This window comes from Prinia subflava, chromosome 4, assembly GCF_021018805.1.
Source record: "Prinia subflava isolate CZ2003 ecotype Zambia chromosome 4, Cam_Psub_1.2, whole genome shotgun sequence".
NCBI classification, from domain to species: domain Eukaryota; kingdom Metazoa; phylum Chordata; class Aves; order Passeriformes; family Cisticolidae; genus Prinia; species Prinia subflava.
The window spans coordinates 18,261,824-18,278,089 of NC_086250.1; the positions used below are offsets into that span (position 1 = coordinate 18,261,824).

The window sequence follows — 16,266 nt, forward strand, 5'->3', positions numbered from 1 at the left end:
GTCTTGTCTGTTATTTAAAGTGTACTGTATCATGTATTGCTGTTTACATGGATGTTTTCCTGCAGGTGCTCAAAGTATCTTGCATCAGGGATTTGTTACAATTCAGTTTTATTTTCAGCAAAATTAGAAGCATGAAATTAGCACTGCTGAGTATGTAGCAGAGTAGGATGCAACTCCTGAGAGGCTATCCTGTTTGATTGGAAGGGAAAGGTCTCTTCCTTTATGGGATCACCCACTGGGTATTTATCTGGGTATAAAATACAGTTGAGTGTACAATGACCATTCCTCTAAATACTGCAATTCTGTGTCCTCCCTCAAAACTGGTGCTCTTTTTGTTACAGTGATACAAAAGTTCTTAATCTGTCTTAAATCTATCAATGTTTCACAATAAAATCAGGACTTGTACTGCAGTGTGTTGGAATGTGCTTTTGCATCTTGCTAAGTGCACTACAGGATGTGTCATACACAGAAATGCCACGAAACAGAGTCACCACACAACAGAAGTCAGTAACATGTGCCCAGGTTTTCAGTTCAGGCTGTCTAATGTGGGCTAGATAAGAAAACACTTACTGTACATAATACTGCAGCTATCACCTGTGTAGATTTTTCTACCAGAAGACATTGGAATCTTACTTAGAAAGACCTTAAATTAAAACACACTGTCTGGCACTGAATTTCACCTCTGTAAGTGTTTAATGAAAATACTTCATTGTCAAGTAAACTTATTTCCTCACCTTACATGATAAGTCAAGATAATCTGAACTGTGTACTGGTCACTCCAGCCTCCCTCTCCTGCCATAACCACACAAAACTGATGGTCAGTTATTCATATTTTTAGCAAATAATTTGTTTTCTAAAATCAATTAATCATACAACATGTTGCATCTCAAACTATTAAATGCATCCCATACACTACGTTTTGCCATATTTCAGTATCAGCCATCAGGACGAGTTAATTTAAACTTCCCTGAAGGGTCAGGAATAAACCAGTTTTCCCAGAGATCAGTGTGGACACTGGGGTAGTCCCAAGGTTTGTATCTCCCATTCCAGTGAAGTAATTTAGCTTCTTGAAGAAATTGCTCTGAATAACGGGCATCAGGACTCCAACCTGCATGGGTACATTAAAAAAAATTTGAAAAATGCAGATTTTGATAAAGGAAGACACTGTAGAGTGAGTTAAATTCAGGTGGCTTTTTTTCTTCAGAAGTCTTAGTATGCTTTCATGTTAATTTACAACTACTTATACAATAGAATAGCTTTTCTCAGCTTGATGCCTCTTATGTTGCATCAGCAAAAAAGCTCAGCAAGTTTCTTCTCTCAAAGTTTCCTCTTTCAACACTTTTAACATCTTGGCATAGCTGGAATTAAAAACAAATTAAAATCTACTCATTTTACCATACCAGCTAAGCTGTTACGTTTTTCCTAGGATAATTCACTACTCCCAGGTGAAAGGTGACTGCATCCACCAGAATGTTGACAACAAAGGCCTCCCCTTTTCTTCCACTGCACCTAGAAAAAGACTGATTTTTTTCAGACTCTCACTCCATTCAGATATTTCCTATATTCTTTCCATGTAAGTGGCGCAGGAGGTAAAGTCACGTAAGGTCTTGCACTGGAATCTCACAAACTCACCTTAGTTGCAACTTGCAAACAGAAATAAAACTTACCAAGATGCCTTATGTGCCACATCGGATTAATAGAGGAGTATTTTCCATGAAATACAATCAGCATTGGAGAGGTTGCCACGCCTCCCCCAAGGGTGCTGCTATAGAGGTTTTCCCTGCAAAAGGAAAAATAAGAACATGTTCCAAACCTCAAGGAATCTTTAGTACAAAAGGTAGGAGATGAAAAATAAATATCTGGCAAAATTCAAAATAATTTTGAACAGATCAGTTTTCAGCATACTCATTCCTTGTACTGTTAATTGATTATATTATATTCACTCCAATTCCCATGGAGTGAATTGTTGCTACCAAGTAAAATGGGAGTCAGACTCAACATGAAATAATTTTTTTCTACACACAGACTATAGTTCTCAAGGCTGACAAAGTTAACTGTAGGAAAAAAAACCTTTCAACATAAAGCAATCAAATATAATTTAGCAAATAGAATCACAATTTAGCCAGGTTTCTTAAGAAAATGTACATTTTCCACATTTTTAATTCCATCTTTCTTCCCCTTTCTTCCTCCCTGAGCTTTTAGACCTTTAAATTAACCTCCAGCTGGATTTTGTCAAAGCCTAGTTAGTATAAATTAGTATCTAAAGAGTATCAGTTTCCTATGAATTTTGTGATCAATCCAGGGCTAGATCAAACCTAACCATGGTAAGAGGAGGCACTGGAGGTGGAAACTAACAAGTAACGGGCACAGCACAACAGCACAAACTTCCATGTTAACTTTATTTTAATAAATTTAAACTTAATCCTTTGCATAGAAAGAAAATAAACACCAAGTTTTCAAATACAGGTTAAAAGGAAACTAATTTTTAAAATGGTGGTTGTTTCAGTGTGTCAATTTATTTGTGCACAATAACAAGAATATACCATGTAAAATGTCATCTGCTGGAGAAAAGTAAGTGTTTTCTATTAGCATTAAAAAAAAAAGACGGTGTCCAATTACATCTTGGCTGCTGCTACAACAGTAGAGTCCCCAGGCAAAGAAGGAAACATTCCTCCTTTAAGCTAGCCTCAGGAAGGGAAGATCATTCGGTGGCTTCATCCCAGGCTAAGTTGGTCACCCAAAATGAGAACCACATGTTCTCAATGTCCCTCAGGATTAAGTGTGGTTTGTGACTAAACACAAGACTAAAATTCCAAGTGGCCATTTCCTGGTACAGAATTGGTCAGATTTAAACAGATGGAAATGCTGGAACATGAGTTACTTCACTTGACAAGATCTCAAAAGAAAGACTGCTAGGAATTAAAAAAAAAAAAAAAACCCTGTAGGAGCTTTTAAACGGACAGTAAAACTGTAAACCAAGCACTAAAAGTAAAGTGAGAAGCTAAATTTCTACACATACTCTACATTTCTTTGCATCCACTTTTCCAACTGCTTTGTAATCCGCTGATGTTTCCATTCAGTCATGTTAGCGACAATTACTCCAGGATTAAAGGAGCAGGTGCTGGGGCTGATGCCAAGATCTCTAATGGCTTGCTTTCTGTAGTCCAGGAATCCCATGTATGTGTTCTGAGAAATAAAAAATAGCATGTTCATCCCCTATGAATCTTTGTAAAGACACATGTAAATGCACCTCGCTCTCACTGAGAAGGTGACTAAATATGCTTCCCCAAAGAGGTTTCTAGATGGTGGTTACCTGTCATGAATTCCCTATGAGGAGGCTGTAAGGCAGGATACTTCCAGATACTAAATTACTTTTTCCACAGTATTGTACCATGGAAGTTTGATAAGGCTTTTCCCTCACTATGTCTTTTGGTGGCCCACATTAAATCATGCAGCATCACAATTGTACCACTACAAGAAGTCCTTAATTACCCGTACAACTATTACAAAGCTATCTGTATCTATATATATAAAACTTTCACTTTGGGAAAAACACATAAAACCTTACATTTATGGGCAAACACATTCATTATTACAATTCCAGAATAGCATCTTACCTGCATCCCTACACTTCTAACCATTTCATGTGTAGAAGGCAGATCACAATCATCTGAAAAAGCTGCTGCATGTCCAGGAGCTAACTTAGTATCGTAGAGTTCCTGGATGTCACCTGATTACAGAAAGGTCACAAGCATCAGACAACACCTACTGCACTGACAGGATAATGTCAGCTCTCATGTCTTGCTTATAAACACACCAGTTTTTAAGGATAGCCCCTACTGAATTTTGTACTATGGGACATTTTCTAATTTGCACCTGGATGCCTAAGGTCTCTCTTTGGACATTATCATTGGTATTCAATACATTCATATTCTGGTTGTCCAAAGTCAGCTACAGCAGAAGCCAATAGGACTGTTAAAAAGCCTGGTTACAAACCTGTGCATTCATAGAGCTTGTCTTCGGAGAGGGAGGGCACAGGCAATTTTTTGAGCCTTTTCAAGTCCCACAAAAATGCCACTTCAATGTCTTGCACAGATGAGGTTTTTCCTGGTGTTATGGCATCTATACCTCGTAGGAAGACACCTGGATTCCCAGCAATGGCTGATTGAAATGTTCCTGTCACTTGACCATCCTTGCTGGCTTCACGGCCCACCCACGGTGGAGGGAAACATTGTAAAGCCAGGCACCTCACTCATCACCTGACTGTCAGGAACCCAAGACGTGCCAGAACAGTTTCAGGGCAGGTGGGAAGCACAGCACTGCCGCAGCAATTGAGTGAGCCTGCATCCTAACCCCTTACAGCGCCCAGTTTTACTTTTGCTTTCATCTCTTTCTGTATTGCTGGTCTCCTGCCAGGTCAAACAGCTGAATCAGCTGCTTCTGCAGCTGCACACCTGCAGGTTACACGTGTAAGAGGAGCTGCCTGGAGACGGGAGAGGCCTCGGTCAGCAGCAGCCTCCCATGAGGTGTAATGCGAAACTGCACCTTATCCTGCAGCTCCACGAGCAGCACCAGCTGACAGCCCCGGGGAAAGGAGCCCAGCGCTGGTGAGCACCGCTGCAGGGAGGGCTGACAGGGAGGCGGTGGGCTCAGCTTGAGCTGCTCGTGAAACTGCAGTCTAAATGAAACCCTGGAACCTTTCTAAGAGTTAAATGCTGCTGCCCATTGATGACAGACAGAACAACAAAGCCAAAAAGCAGAGACTGCCACTGGAAACCCCCATGCTGGAGAACTGTGATAGGAAGTCTATGGCAAAGCAAAATGAGACAGGCAGAACAGATTAGCTGCCTTTTACAAAGCAGCAAATAGTGACCTCTTTAAGTGCAGGTGGTCTGAAATCTGCCTCTAGAGAGACAAAACTATAAAAAGGTGCAGAAAAGTAGTGGAGAATTATGCTTTTGTCATGTGCAAGTTCACTGGTCTTAATGTTCTTACAGCAAAGACTAATTTAAGCCAGAAAGTTTATTGCAGTTATACTCAGTCCTTTCCAAAGGAAATTTTGCTTAGTTGCCCACTAGGGTTAAAGCACAACACTCTGGTTAAAAAGTATTTAAAATAACAACAAAATATGGTAAAACAAAGATGAAGACAATAGCTCTACACAGAAAAAACCCTCCAACAATTGGGAAACAGAACAGAAAAAACTCACAAGAAATTAACCTTTAAAAAATAATTAGTCTTCAAAAGGGACTACTTTGATGATAAGAAAAAGAAATTTTTTTTCATGATATGAATGTCTTCTAATTGCTTCCACTTGACTAGGAACGCTAAAATCTTTGTGATTCTGCAAACTGCAAATTTATATTCTGAGCTGAAGATGTTCAAAATCATATTTTGAGTGTTTGGAGCTTCCATTCTCTTATTTGAGTAAATTCCTCTTGCTCTCAAGAACAGCAGTTCTAGATTAGGAATTGGAAGCATTTGTGGAAATTTAAACACTAGCAGGAAATGCATGTCACACACCTAATAAACATTGCAGCATCTGAGTGAAATCCATGGTATCTTTCATCAATTGATCAGAATCAATTAAAATGAAACCCACATAAAATTTAGATCACAATTATTCAAAATATATGCAGGTAAATTCTTCTTCAAACTTTCATTTGAACAAACAGATTATTTGTAGTTTTCCTAAGTTCAACACTCCTAGCACCTGCCTCAGTTTTCTATTATATCTCATATTTCCAAATGGCTGTAAAAGCTGTAATAACTTTGATTTTAATTCTGTTAGAATCTGCTTTTTAGACAACAGCTTACCTTGAACAATGACATCATCATCCAAATATATGACTTTCTCATGTTTCTGGATAAGCAAAGGAAGATAGAATCGAACGAAGTTCAGCTATTAAACAGAAAGAGAAAGACTCGATGGTAAAGCTGTTTAATGCAGTAGTCTCAGGCTTCTGTCTCTATTAAGTCAGTTGGAATTTCTCTCTTTATTGAGCACTAATTAGTGATAATTTGCTTTCTCCCTCACAGCTTTACTACTGTCTCAAATCCAGTATTATCACTGCTATTATTATTTATCCACTATGGCCCTAACCATGCAGCCCAAATCTGTTGCTTCCTTACCGAATCCTTCAGGCTGGAAGGGGCCTTTTGAGATGATCTTGTTCAACCCCCATCTGCAGCAGAGTCCACTCGAGCAGACTGACAGGGACCATGCCCAGTTGGGGTCTGAATATGTCCACAGATGGAGACTCAACAGTGTCTCTGGGCAACCTGAGACTTTTAAACTCATGGTTTAAAAAGTCTTTTCTTTTGCCCAAGGGGAATTCCATGTTATTTGTGCCCATTGTCTCTTGTTGCTTCCCTCAAGTATTTATACACATTGTTAAGATCCCCCTGAACCTTGTCTTCTCCAGACTGAAACAGCCTCAATCCTTTCAGCCCCTCATAGAAAAGACTCTTCAGCCTCTTGCTCATCTTTTGCAGCCCATGCTAGACTCGCCCCAGTGAGTCCATCTCTTTCTCGTTCTGGTGGGCTCAGAACTGGACACGGCACTTCAGATGCAGCCTCACTAGTGCAGAGCAGAGAGGAAGGAGCACCTTTCTGGACCTGCTGCCAAGCTCTTCCTAGTGCATTTTTACAGCATACAACACACCAAACACTTCAAAATGTAATAGTATCATCACTGTAAAGGAATGATTTGAATGGTGGCACAGACATGGGATAACTTCTACAACAGAGCAGAGGGAAAGGGGACTGAGAAAGCAAGGAACAACTGTAAGAATTCAGACCATTTTACCCAGCCCCTGCCCTCAGAGTGGTCCTAACTAGATGCTCAGTGAAAAACAGAAATAGAGCAAGCATCCAGAACAGTTGCTCCATGTATTCTCCTAGCTTTTAGCTGTTTTCAGCTCAAGGGGTGTTCTGATCTAGATGTGATCTAAATATGAACTGCAATCCCAACTGAACCTTTGCACATTTTTACATCCACAAGACCTTTCAGCAAGGAATTCTAGAGATGTGGTGCTCATTGCATGAAAAGTGTGCAACATCTTATTTATGCTGTCACTCTGACTAATTTCTTCTCATGGTCATTTGCTCTTGCATTGGAAGAGACATACACACACCCCTGCATGAAATGAACAGATCTAGGACATTTAAAAGCCCATAATAAGTATTAAAATTAAAATAATTTGTTATGTGGAGTTCATTGACTCACAGGCTGCAGTAGCTCAGGACGTGATGCATCTTGTCTGATTTTCCCTTTTAGTACCATAGGATTGAATTCCACAACCTTAAATTTTATTTCTTTCAGTTTAGAATTTTCAATCCATTTTCTGTGATGGAAAGAAAAGAAGCGATAAAAGAAATATCAAGTGCATGACAAGTACTTCCAGTATGAAATTCACAGATGCTTAGGAGAATAATAAGAGACCTTGAAAGGTCACTTGATCTATTCTATCCCAAGACAGAATCACTTATGTCTACAGCTATTGCACACAGGCCTTTTTAAACCTGTTCTTAAAATAAAATACAAAAAATACCCCACAAAAACCCCAACAAAACAAACACCCCATACTAGTCCCAAAACCAGAGACTCCATATGTAGCCCAAACTACTCATCTTTCACCATTATTTGTAATAAATTATATTCTTCTAAGTTTCTTGCTATAATTAAAGATAATTATTTCTTATCCTGTCTACAGTGCTTTTAAATATCAGGGGTTTTTTCCCTTTCACAGTTTTATGTTTTTCCAGATGACTTTTACATCACCTCCTACTTATGTTTTCTTTAGACTAAAATAATTTTCTTTTCATATTTTTGTAGATTTCTTATCATCACTGTTTATTTTCTCTCCTGACACAAATTGTGTGCACAAAGACTGCAGAAGTGAAATAGCCAGAGGTGAGAACTGCTAGGAAATGGTTTAGTTTTCATTCACAACTTGGTCCTCTTTAAGACAATGTTTGCAAATTTTAACACTGAAACATAATGAATGGAAACTTCATGAAATTACATTCATTGAAATATCAGGATACCATTTCCTTTCATGAAATGAAGAATTTTCATTTCATGAAAGGAAATTAAATGAGAAATCAAGGAATTAAGTGAAATGAAAAGAAGGGATATGAAATATAATGAAATGAAATTAAAAAACTATATAATGAAGTGAAATAAATGAAAAGGAATGGAATGGAATGAAGTGCATTGAAGTGAGATGAAACTTCAAGAAATTATATTAATTGAAATCTTCAGATTTCATTTCCTTTCACAACATGAGGAATTTTCACTTCATGAAAGGAAATAAAATGAGAAATGAAGATTAAAGCAAAATGGAAAGAAAGGAAAGGAAAATATAATGAAGTAAAACCAAGAAAAATAAAATGCTGAAATGAAAGCAATGCAATTGAATGGAATGAAGTGCTGTGAAATGACCTGAAACTTAATGAGATGAATATTCATTGAAATCCTGAGATTTCATTTCCTTTCCTGAAATGAAGACTTCTCATTTCAGGGAAGGAAATGAAAGGAGAAATCTAGGCATGAAGTGAAAAGGAAAGAAATGAAAGTAATTGCAATACTTTTTGGGCCTCTTCTTATAACTTTAATACATCATCTTAACTGAAACTAGCTTTAAACAGCAAGTTTTTCTACTTTGAAGCTGAAGACACAGCACCAGAGAAGTGGTGCGGTGCCACAAAGGGGGTTGGTGACAGGTACGTAGTGTATCCTTACTTTTCTTCACTCTTCTGCAGCCTATCTACAAAAAGCTGAGAGGCACAGGTATGGCCTGGCTGCTTCACACCCCTTTGCACGAGTCAGTGCCTTGTGGAGGACAAAGTGGTCCTTTTTCCATCAGGTACAGAATTCTGAGGTTGCTACCAATGCACTACATTTCCCTGAAAAGTCCTCCAGAGCCTTCTGCCTGTGCTAGGGGGAGCACCAATGTGGCTCTAACTACAGCCCCAAACAAAGCAAGGCTGGTGAGTACCGAATATGTGGGATAGTTGTCTTCAGCCCAATGATGTAGAACAAAACATTGGCCTCTGTGTTGCTGTAGATGCTGCTGATGGCTGCTACAGCTGCACCCATCCTGCCCGCAGCAGCGCAGATCACCACCGGGATTTCCTCTTCCATTTCCTCAGGGCTCTCCAAATCCACTACAAGAAACAAACCCGTCTGACATCAGATCTGGGTCACAAAAATAAGTACTACCATAAACAGTAGGATCACTTGATCACCACTCCATTTTTCCTTACCACATTCTACACACATCCCCATCTGGCAAGGCACACAGCTTGAGCTGTTGCTAATCCAGAACCACTTACAGGTTGACTGGACTGTTGGACGCCTCCAGACAGAATAAATGAGAGTTCTCAGCATCTTCTATTCAACAGTGACACAATTCAGCCTGTCCTTCATGTAGCTGCTTATTCATAAGAAATCTGGAGAGCTCTGAATACCTTTGAGACTTCTACTTCTCAGTTATATTTAGTACAAATTGAACAATAGGTTCCAAAATTACCAAAGGAATCACGTAAGTCAAAGACAGCACCACTGCATGAGCTCCACTTCCTTGGCAAGCTGGCTTGAAAGGAAGAGTGCAAAAATTTGTACTAGCAGGAAGCTGCTAATGATATAAGGGGAAAAACCCTAAACTATACCGAATCAGGTCACATTCCTGCTAAAGATTTTTATCCCTGATTAGCCCTGATAAACTTACAGAACTTTAACACATATAATTATACTGGTTAAAACATAACAATTACAGTCATAACAACCCCAACAAAAATATACTGAAAAAAAAGGATTTGTATCAAGATAGAGTTTGTTTATCTTGGGAACAGTGAGTAAGCAATTTATATAAACATTTACTACTAGTTCAACCTTATTAATCCTAGCAGGTTTCTGTCACTATAAAAATTCCAGCTAAAACTTCTGCTGTAAATATGAAGATTTGATGGTTTATCTGAAATGAATAATCAGGACAAGAACGTTCCCAAGGAGGCAGGTCATGATCAAACTTTGTTACCACTTGACAACTCCTATCTGTTCACCTCAAGAAAGGATATACTCCAGCATCCATCTACATCAGTGACATCTAGATAAAAACTTAATCAGAATTACAACTCTTAGTCATCACTATCAATCTCCTATAATTATAGTCAAATAATTCAGAAGTCCAATGTTTTTCATCCCAGACGATATGCAACAGTGTGAGTAGTTCATCTACTGCAGGACAAACAGGATTCAACAAGGTGAAAAGTGCTATTCAAGTTAAGACATGAGGAATATAAAACAGGAACATAAATGAAACTGAAGTGTGAGCCATTTACCTGCTTCATTTCTCAATGCCAATGGCACTTGGTGAACTTTGTTATACAGAATAGCGCACACGGTTAAGACAAGAAGTAACAGTAAGATCTGGTTAACTGAAACAAGAGGGAGGATGTGTTAACAATCAGTATAACAGCTAATTCCCAAGTATCTGATTAAAAACAAAAAAATCCAATTTGCAACCAGTACAGATGATAGAAGAATAATTTGATAACCTTTATCTGTTGTGTTTTTCTCATGTTATTTGATCAAGCTAAAAATTTATGTTAGAAACACAGCAGTAACTCTTCCTTATTAAAGTAATCCCCAACTATCTGATTTTCATGGTTAATTTGCTCACTAAATCATAAGACTCCCAATATATATGGGTTATCCATATGAAAAAATGTACATGTTTCTGAATTTTACCAGAAGCTTGGAACATTTTTTTTCTTGGCTTGTCCGTTGCCTGCTAGTTACACTCACTTAATGAGTTAATTATTTTATGTAGCCCTTCCATTCTGTCATGCTTCCCTGATAAAACACAGGAGAATTTTTTTATCTATTTCAATGATCAGATCCTGAAGGTGTATTTGAGCAAAACCCTAAAAATTCTAGAAAAACAAACCCACCATGCTACTGAAACCAGGAATGTTTTGAAACACTTGAAAATATTATTTTGACAGGGTAATTTAAATCAGAAAAATGAAAGCAAGGCAAAGACCTGACTGTATATTCTGAGTTATAATTCCTAGAAGACTGTCTTGTACAAGTTGAAGTCATTTAACACAAACCAAGCATGTGCAGGTGTTGGGAGAGTTCACCAAGCACAGCAGGGAAGGAATACATTGCTCCCATCAACAGTTACTTTCATGATGGTTGTTCTTTGTTTCAGACTACTTTGTTACTTTTGCACCACAATAAAATGTATTTAAGATGTTTAGAAGAGCAAAGAGAACACAGTTTTGATCTATTTTAATCAAAATGGCCAACTGGCCACAACTGGGCACGAGACTAGATTGAAATTGGTAAACCAAACCTGCACTAATTCAAACCAGCTGAGAAAAAAGCCCATTGACTTCTGAGAAATTTTGAGCACCTAAGTAAAGGCAAAAGTCTATTTTCAGTCATTGACCTTTACAGGGTATAAAAACCCCAAAACTCTTGGGGCCACACCTCAATTTTGAGTATGAACAACATTAATGTGCAGAGCTCTGTAAAATTCAGCTTCAGTTCTCTGGGCACAATTCACATGAAAACAGCAGCTACTTGCTTGCAGTATTGGTGGGAAATTTCATAATCTCCAGTCTGATGCAGTAAAGCAGTGAGTAATTTTAAATTAATGTGAATTATGGTTATACTTATCTGATACAGTTAACAGGAAAACACTTATTTGCATACTTAAGCATAATTTAGCAATACTAGAACTACAAATTTGTATGTAACTGTGACAACAGTTGCATGACGAATTGGATTTGACATTTCTGTCCTCTTTTAAAAAATGCATCTTTCATATGTTTTTAATTTCTCTTACTTTTCTTTAAAAGAGCCATGTGTCCTGTTGGATGAGAACTGTGATCTGTGGTAAACTAAAATAAAAAATAATTCAAAGGAAAAAAAAGAGAGAAATAGCATTAATGCGAGCAGTGAATTCTAGTTTGCAATCTCTGTAAATACCTTTTTTTAACAAATAACTAGTATTATGGATTAGAAATATTTTTATTAACAATTTAAGCAATTAATAGGTTATAAAAACATTTTAATAAATCCCATGTGATCATCTATGCCAGTAGGCAATTTTTATAACATTTTAAGATACTGCACAAAGTATTAAAACACAGACTAATGTGATTTATAAATATGTTTATCTCTGATTTCACCTCAAACACAGTAACTATCGCAAATACTAATCTCTTGCTGGAGTATGCATTCTCAAACTTTTGGGAATGTTATACTAGGGCAGTGTCTTCTAGACACTCAAAAAAATTTTAAAGCAATGGTGAGAATATTTTATTACAGCCGTATTCTTCCAGTGTGTGTAGTGTGGCTGGTATTTATGGACATTTTTTGTGATAGTGAAGAAAAGATGGTAGCCTTGCCTAAAACTGTGCTTCTAGTCCAGGCCTGACAGCAGCCATGTGTGAGAAGACAGAACATAATCCCTAAAGTCTACCAGGATTATGAGAAATACAACATTTGTTTGAATTCCGGACCCAAAACTACTGTTTATGAAGGAAAACACAAACCATATCACCAAAACAACAACAATCAACAGTAAAAAACAGGACCAGAAGTTGGTGGGGAGGGAAATATCCAACTGTGTGATCTAATCTTTATACTATGAAGAGATAGAACAGAAAACATTTTTTCCTGCTTCCACACATACAGATATGGACACATTACAGTACAGATAAAATATAAGATGGTTTTTGTGCACACATAAAAATGAAGTTTGTCCCAGCTCCTTGACAAATCAGACAGAATGGCAAGAATTCTTGAAATCTGAGTCACAAAACTGACAACCTCTCATTGGTTAGTGCTTAAATTCAGGCAGCATCCTAAATTAGTCTCTACTTTGACCAACAAAGTAAATGACAACAAATATATATACAAAGACATAAATCTAAGATGTGGCTTTCTTTTAAAACCACTTATATTTACATGTATTTAAGTCTCAATTAATGACTAAATTGCAGTGAGGAAGGAGTATTCTGGAAGTTCTTCCACATCTGCACTACTTATCTACATTCCAGCAGACCATTCTCTTCATGTGGCATTAATTTACACAGAGGAAATCAAGCTTATCTGTCGGAAAAAAACACAGCTGAAAAAGCCTTTCTCTCATGCATCACGCAGAAGTATTGCTTTCTTTTACGTTTAAAAACTTTACTCATTTAGGTAAGCACAGAGACAAAAGAACCTGTTACACTCTTGGAGTAATTTTTTAGCCCCATTTTAGCTGGTCACAATCTTCCCTTGATTTGCACAGAGCTATCTTTGAATTAGCATTTGTAACAATAGCCACTAACAGTCCTGGTGATCACTGCAAGATGAAAGCTGCACAGCCACAACTTCACATTATCTCCAGAAATTATTAAATCCACATAAACTGAACCACGTTTTAAACTTTAAAATCCAAAGACACTCTCATGCAAGTCTGAGTTCTACAACTACAGCATTCCTAAGCCTCTGAAACACCAATTGATTACCTACTCATTTTTAAGGAGAGGTATGTTTGTTCCCCTGCAAATATTTACTCAGTTTTTTTCTGACTGTAGACATTATTTCCTGAAACCTGGCAGTCCCCAACTCAGCTGCCAAATCCTGTAACAAAACAAGGGGCTGCAGAAGGGAAAGCTCAAAACCAGTGACATTACTGCTCAGATATTTCCTGCTTAATTAGTCTTTTTACCTCTTCAAAGCAGCACAGTATTCGGGACTCCTCTCTCCTGAAGTGCTGTGGAGCTATTTACTCGGATCCTAGATAGCCCACAGCTGTAAGCACTCTCGCCAAAGCGTCCTTGACCACCATCCTCCTTTGAAGTCACCCACACAAGGGCTTTACAGGGCACTGAAACAGTTTTACGATTCAATTCCTTTTTCGAACTCTTCAAAGTTTACTTTGGAGTTGTGCTGGTTTTCTTTCCTTTCTCTGCTGCTGAGGAATAGCACAGAGTCCAGACGCTGCACTGGAGGAATGAGAGCACATAAACCACTTCCAGATGTGCCGAGTGATGATGCAGCCCCAGATCTGGCAAACTTGCCTCAGAGTTTCAGCTAGCAGATTGCAAACAAATCCCATAAGACAAAAAGTCTTAAAGGGGTGGGGGAAAGAGAAGGAAACAAACCCTTCCAGAAGTTACTTCCAAAATCTAGCTGCAAGTTATGTTTTTAATCATTATTTATGGTAAGTGTGAACAGGTAACTAGTGTGCAAGAGCCAGACTACAACATGCCAAAGTCTAACAGAAGGCCAAAGTTTTTCCAGTGTCTGTTGGCAGAGTTCTTGAGATGTAAAGGGAAACTTGCAAAAGTCAACTCTGAACATGCATTTTGACTTGAATCATCTCATTTCCTAATCTTCAAGCATTTAATCCACAGGGTGGGTTTAGGTTCAAATGGATCTTGGAGCAAGGTACCCAGCACATGCTGATACTCTGCCTCCTAAGCTCTCCTGGATTGCTTTTGCAGTTTTCTTTCTACAACACTTCTTTTATTTGAATTCAGTTCCCTCATTCCTTCTAGGAATGAACTTAAATGATACACCACTGTTTTGTCATAAGACTTACATGAGTACTGAAAGGAATAATAATAAACACCTTCAACTCCAAACTATTTTTCATATTTTTACTGTAAGGCAGTGTAAAATTCATGAGCAGTAATCAGTAAAGGTCTTAAAAATCTTTAGTGTTTTAAATGAAGACTTCTGTTCCATTTTCAGGAGCCAAAAATATGAATTTTCAGCTGTATGTCTCAAATATGCCCAAACTATATTATTTGTGTCTGATTTTGTACAGAATCCATCTTCTGCTTGAACAAAAATTAAGTGAAGAGTTATACATACAATTATATGCTTTGTGCAGATGGCCAAAACTATTAGTATTTTTCTGTGCTATGATATTTAAGTTGTATTAAGCTCATGTTCATCAAAACCACCCACTTTTTTTCACCTTTCCTTCCATTTCTATGTGAATCTGAACAGATCTAATCAGCTCACAGTCATATGAGCCTGCAGAACTGGGACCGGATTCCTCACCTGGCAGAACACTTAGGATTATGGCAATGCAGTAACACCTTCACAGAATCACAGAATCAGGTTGGAAAAGCACTCTGAAATCATCGAGTCCAACCTACAACCAAACACCACCTTGTCAACTAGACCATGGCAGTAAGTGCCACATCCAGTCTTTCCTTAAACACTTTCACCATCCCTGGGCAGTCCATTCCAAAGTCTAATCACTCTTTCTATGAAGAAATTCCTCCTAATGTCCAACCTCAATTACACATCTCAACATCATTATTTACTGTGTAGAACTCAACAACGTGAAGAGAATTTTAGCACTTGTTATAGATAGGTAATATGATGATTGGCTCTCACAACTAGGGGATGAATATTATGTGTATGTTAAAAGAAGTTTTATTGATGTACAGTTATGCTATTGTGGTTTGTTGTTTAGATACCCTCTGTCTCCCCATAGCGCCCTTTCCCCCTCCTCTGGATTGTTGCAGCCTGGGTTGTCGTGGCATGTGGAGAGAATGCATGTGCATGCGCCCCTTGCATGGGGCAGTTGAGAACGGGAAAAGCTTGTTCCTAGGAGGCACGGCATGGCAACACCTGACCTCCCATCAAGTTGCAAGGAAGTGATCTCCAGCAATGGACAGCGAAGAAGAGCTGCTGACAGACTTTAGAAGGGGCCAGGGTTGCCTGACCCAAGCCCAGGGGTGTAAAAGGCAGAGCAGCCATTTATAGGCGAGCTCATGGCTGCCGGGTCACCAGCTCCCAGCACACTGTCCTTTTTCCTTATTCATTCTTTAGTTGTATTTGTTAAGGTTTAATAAACCTTCTAAAATTTTAAAATGAGCGGTCGTTCCTCACACACCACATACACCTTCTCTGGATTCCCCTCAGCCTCACACGTTTGTACATTCTCACACAACACCCCCCTCACACAGGAAAGAGCAGCTCCTCTCCTGCACAACGAGACCTTCGAATTCACTCAGATCCCCCCTGCCAGCTGTAGAACCGAAACCTCGGTTGCTAATCTCAGCCTTCAGTGTTTAAACAGCAACTCATTTCTTTCTCGCCGCACACGTCGCAGGCAGCAGCATTGCCTCGCCTACCACTAGCCAGTTGTTTTTTTTTAAAGAATGTGCTACATGTTTCTGAGGGCTCGGCGGCAGAGCAGGTGCCCAGGCGGGGGAGCACACGCCACCTCCGC

General features: G+C 38.6%; 1 protein-coding gene across 3 annotated transcripts; it reads right to left on the reverse strand.

Annotated features, from left to right (window-relative positions):
- Positions 1–935: 935 nt before the first annotated feature.
- GLT8D2 (glycosyltransferase 8 domain containing 2) lies at positions 936–14,083 on the reverse strand. Of its 3 annotated transcripts, XM_063395714.1 has the most exons (10): positions 13,741–14,082; positions 11,863–11,917; positions 10,349–10,444; positions 9,004–9,172; positions 7,230–7,347; positions 5,818–5,902; positions 3,618–3,730; positions 3,020–3,186; positions 1,668–1,780; positions 936–1,108 (listed from the first exon to the last, which is right to left on the reverse strand). In XM_063395714.1, the coding sequence occupies exons 2-10, from the start codon at positions 11,879–11,881 to the stop codon at positions 936–938; spliced, it is 1,053 nt and encodes a 350-aa protein (XP_063251784.1). In that variant the 5' UTR covers positions 11,882–11,917; positions 13,741–14,082. The 3 variants fall into 3 exon arrangements, with proteins under 3 accessions (XP_063251784.1, XP_063251785.1, XP_063251787.1); XM_063395715.1 differs by lacking the exon at positions 11,863–11,917 and having other exon boundaries at positions 13,741–14,083; XM_063395717.1 differs by lacking the exons at positions 10,349–10,444; positions 11,863–11,917 and having other exon boundaries at positions 13,741–14,083.
- Positions 14,084–16,266: the final 2,183 nt, after the last annotated feature.

Bases quoted from the DNA above. Each gene is read 5' to 3' on its own strand.
- GLT8D2 (XM_063395714.1), bottom strand. The intron at 9,173-10,348 runs GTAAATGGCTCA...TGTTTCTTGTAG, and splicing joins GGCATTGAGAAATGAAGCAG to TGGATTTGGAGAGCCCTGAG. The intron at 3,187-3,617 runs GTAAGATGCTAT...TTTATTTCTCAG, and splicing joins TTAGAAGTGTAGGGATGCAG to AACACATACATGGGATTCCT.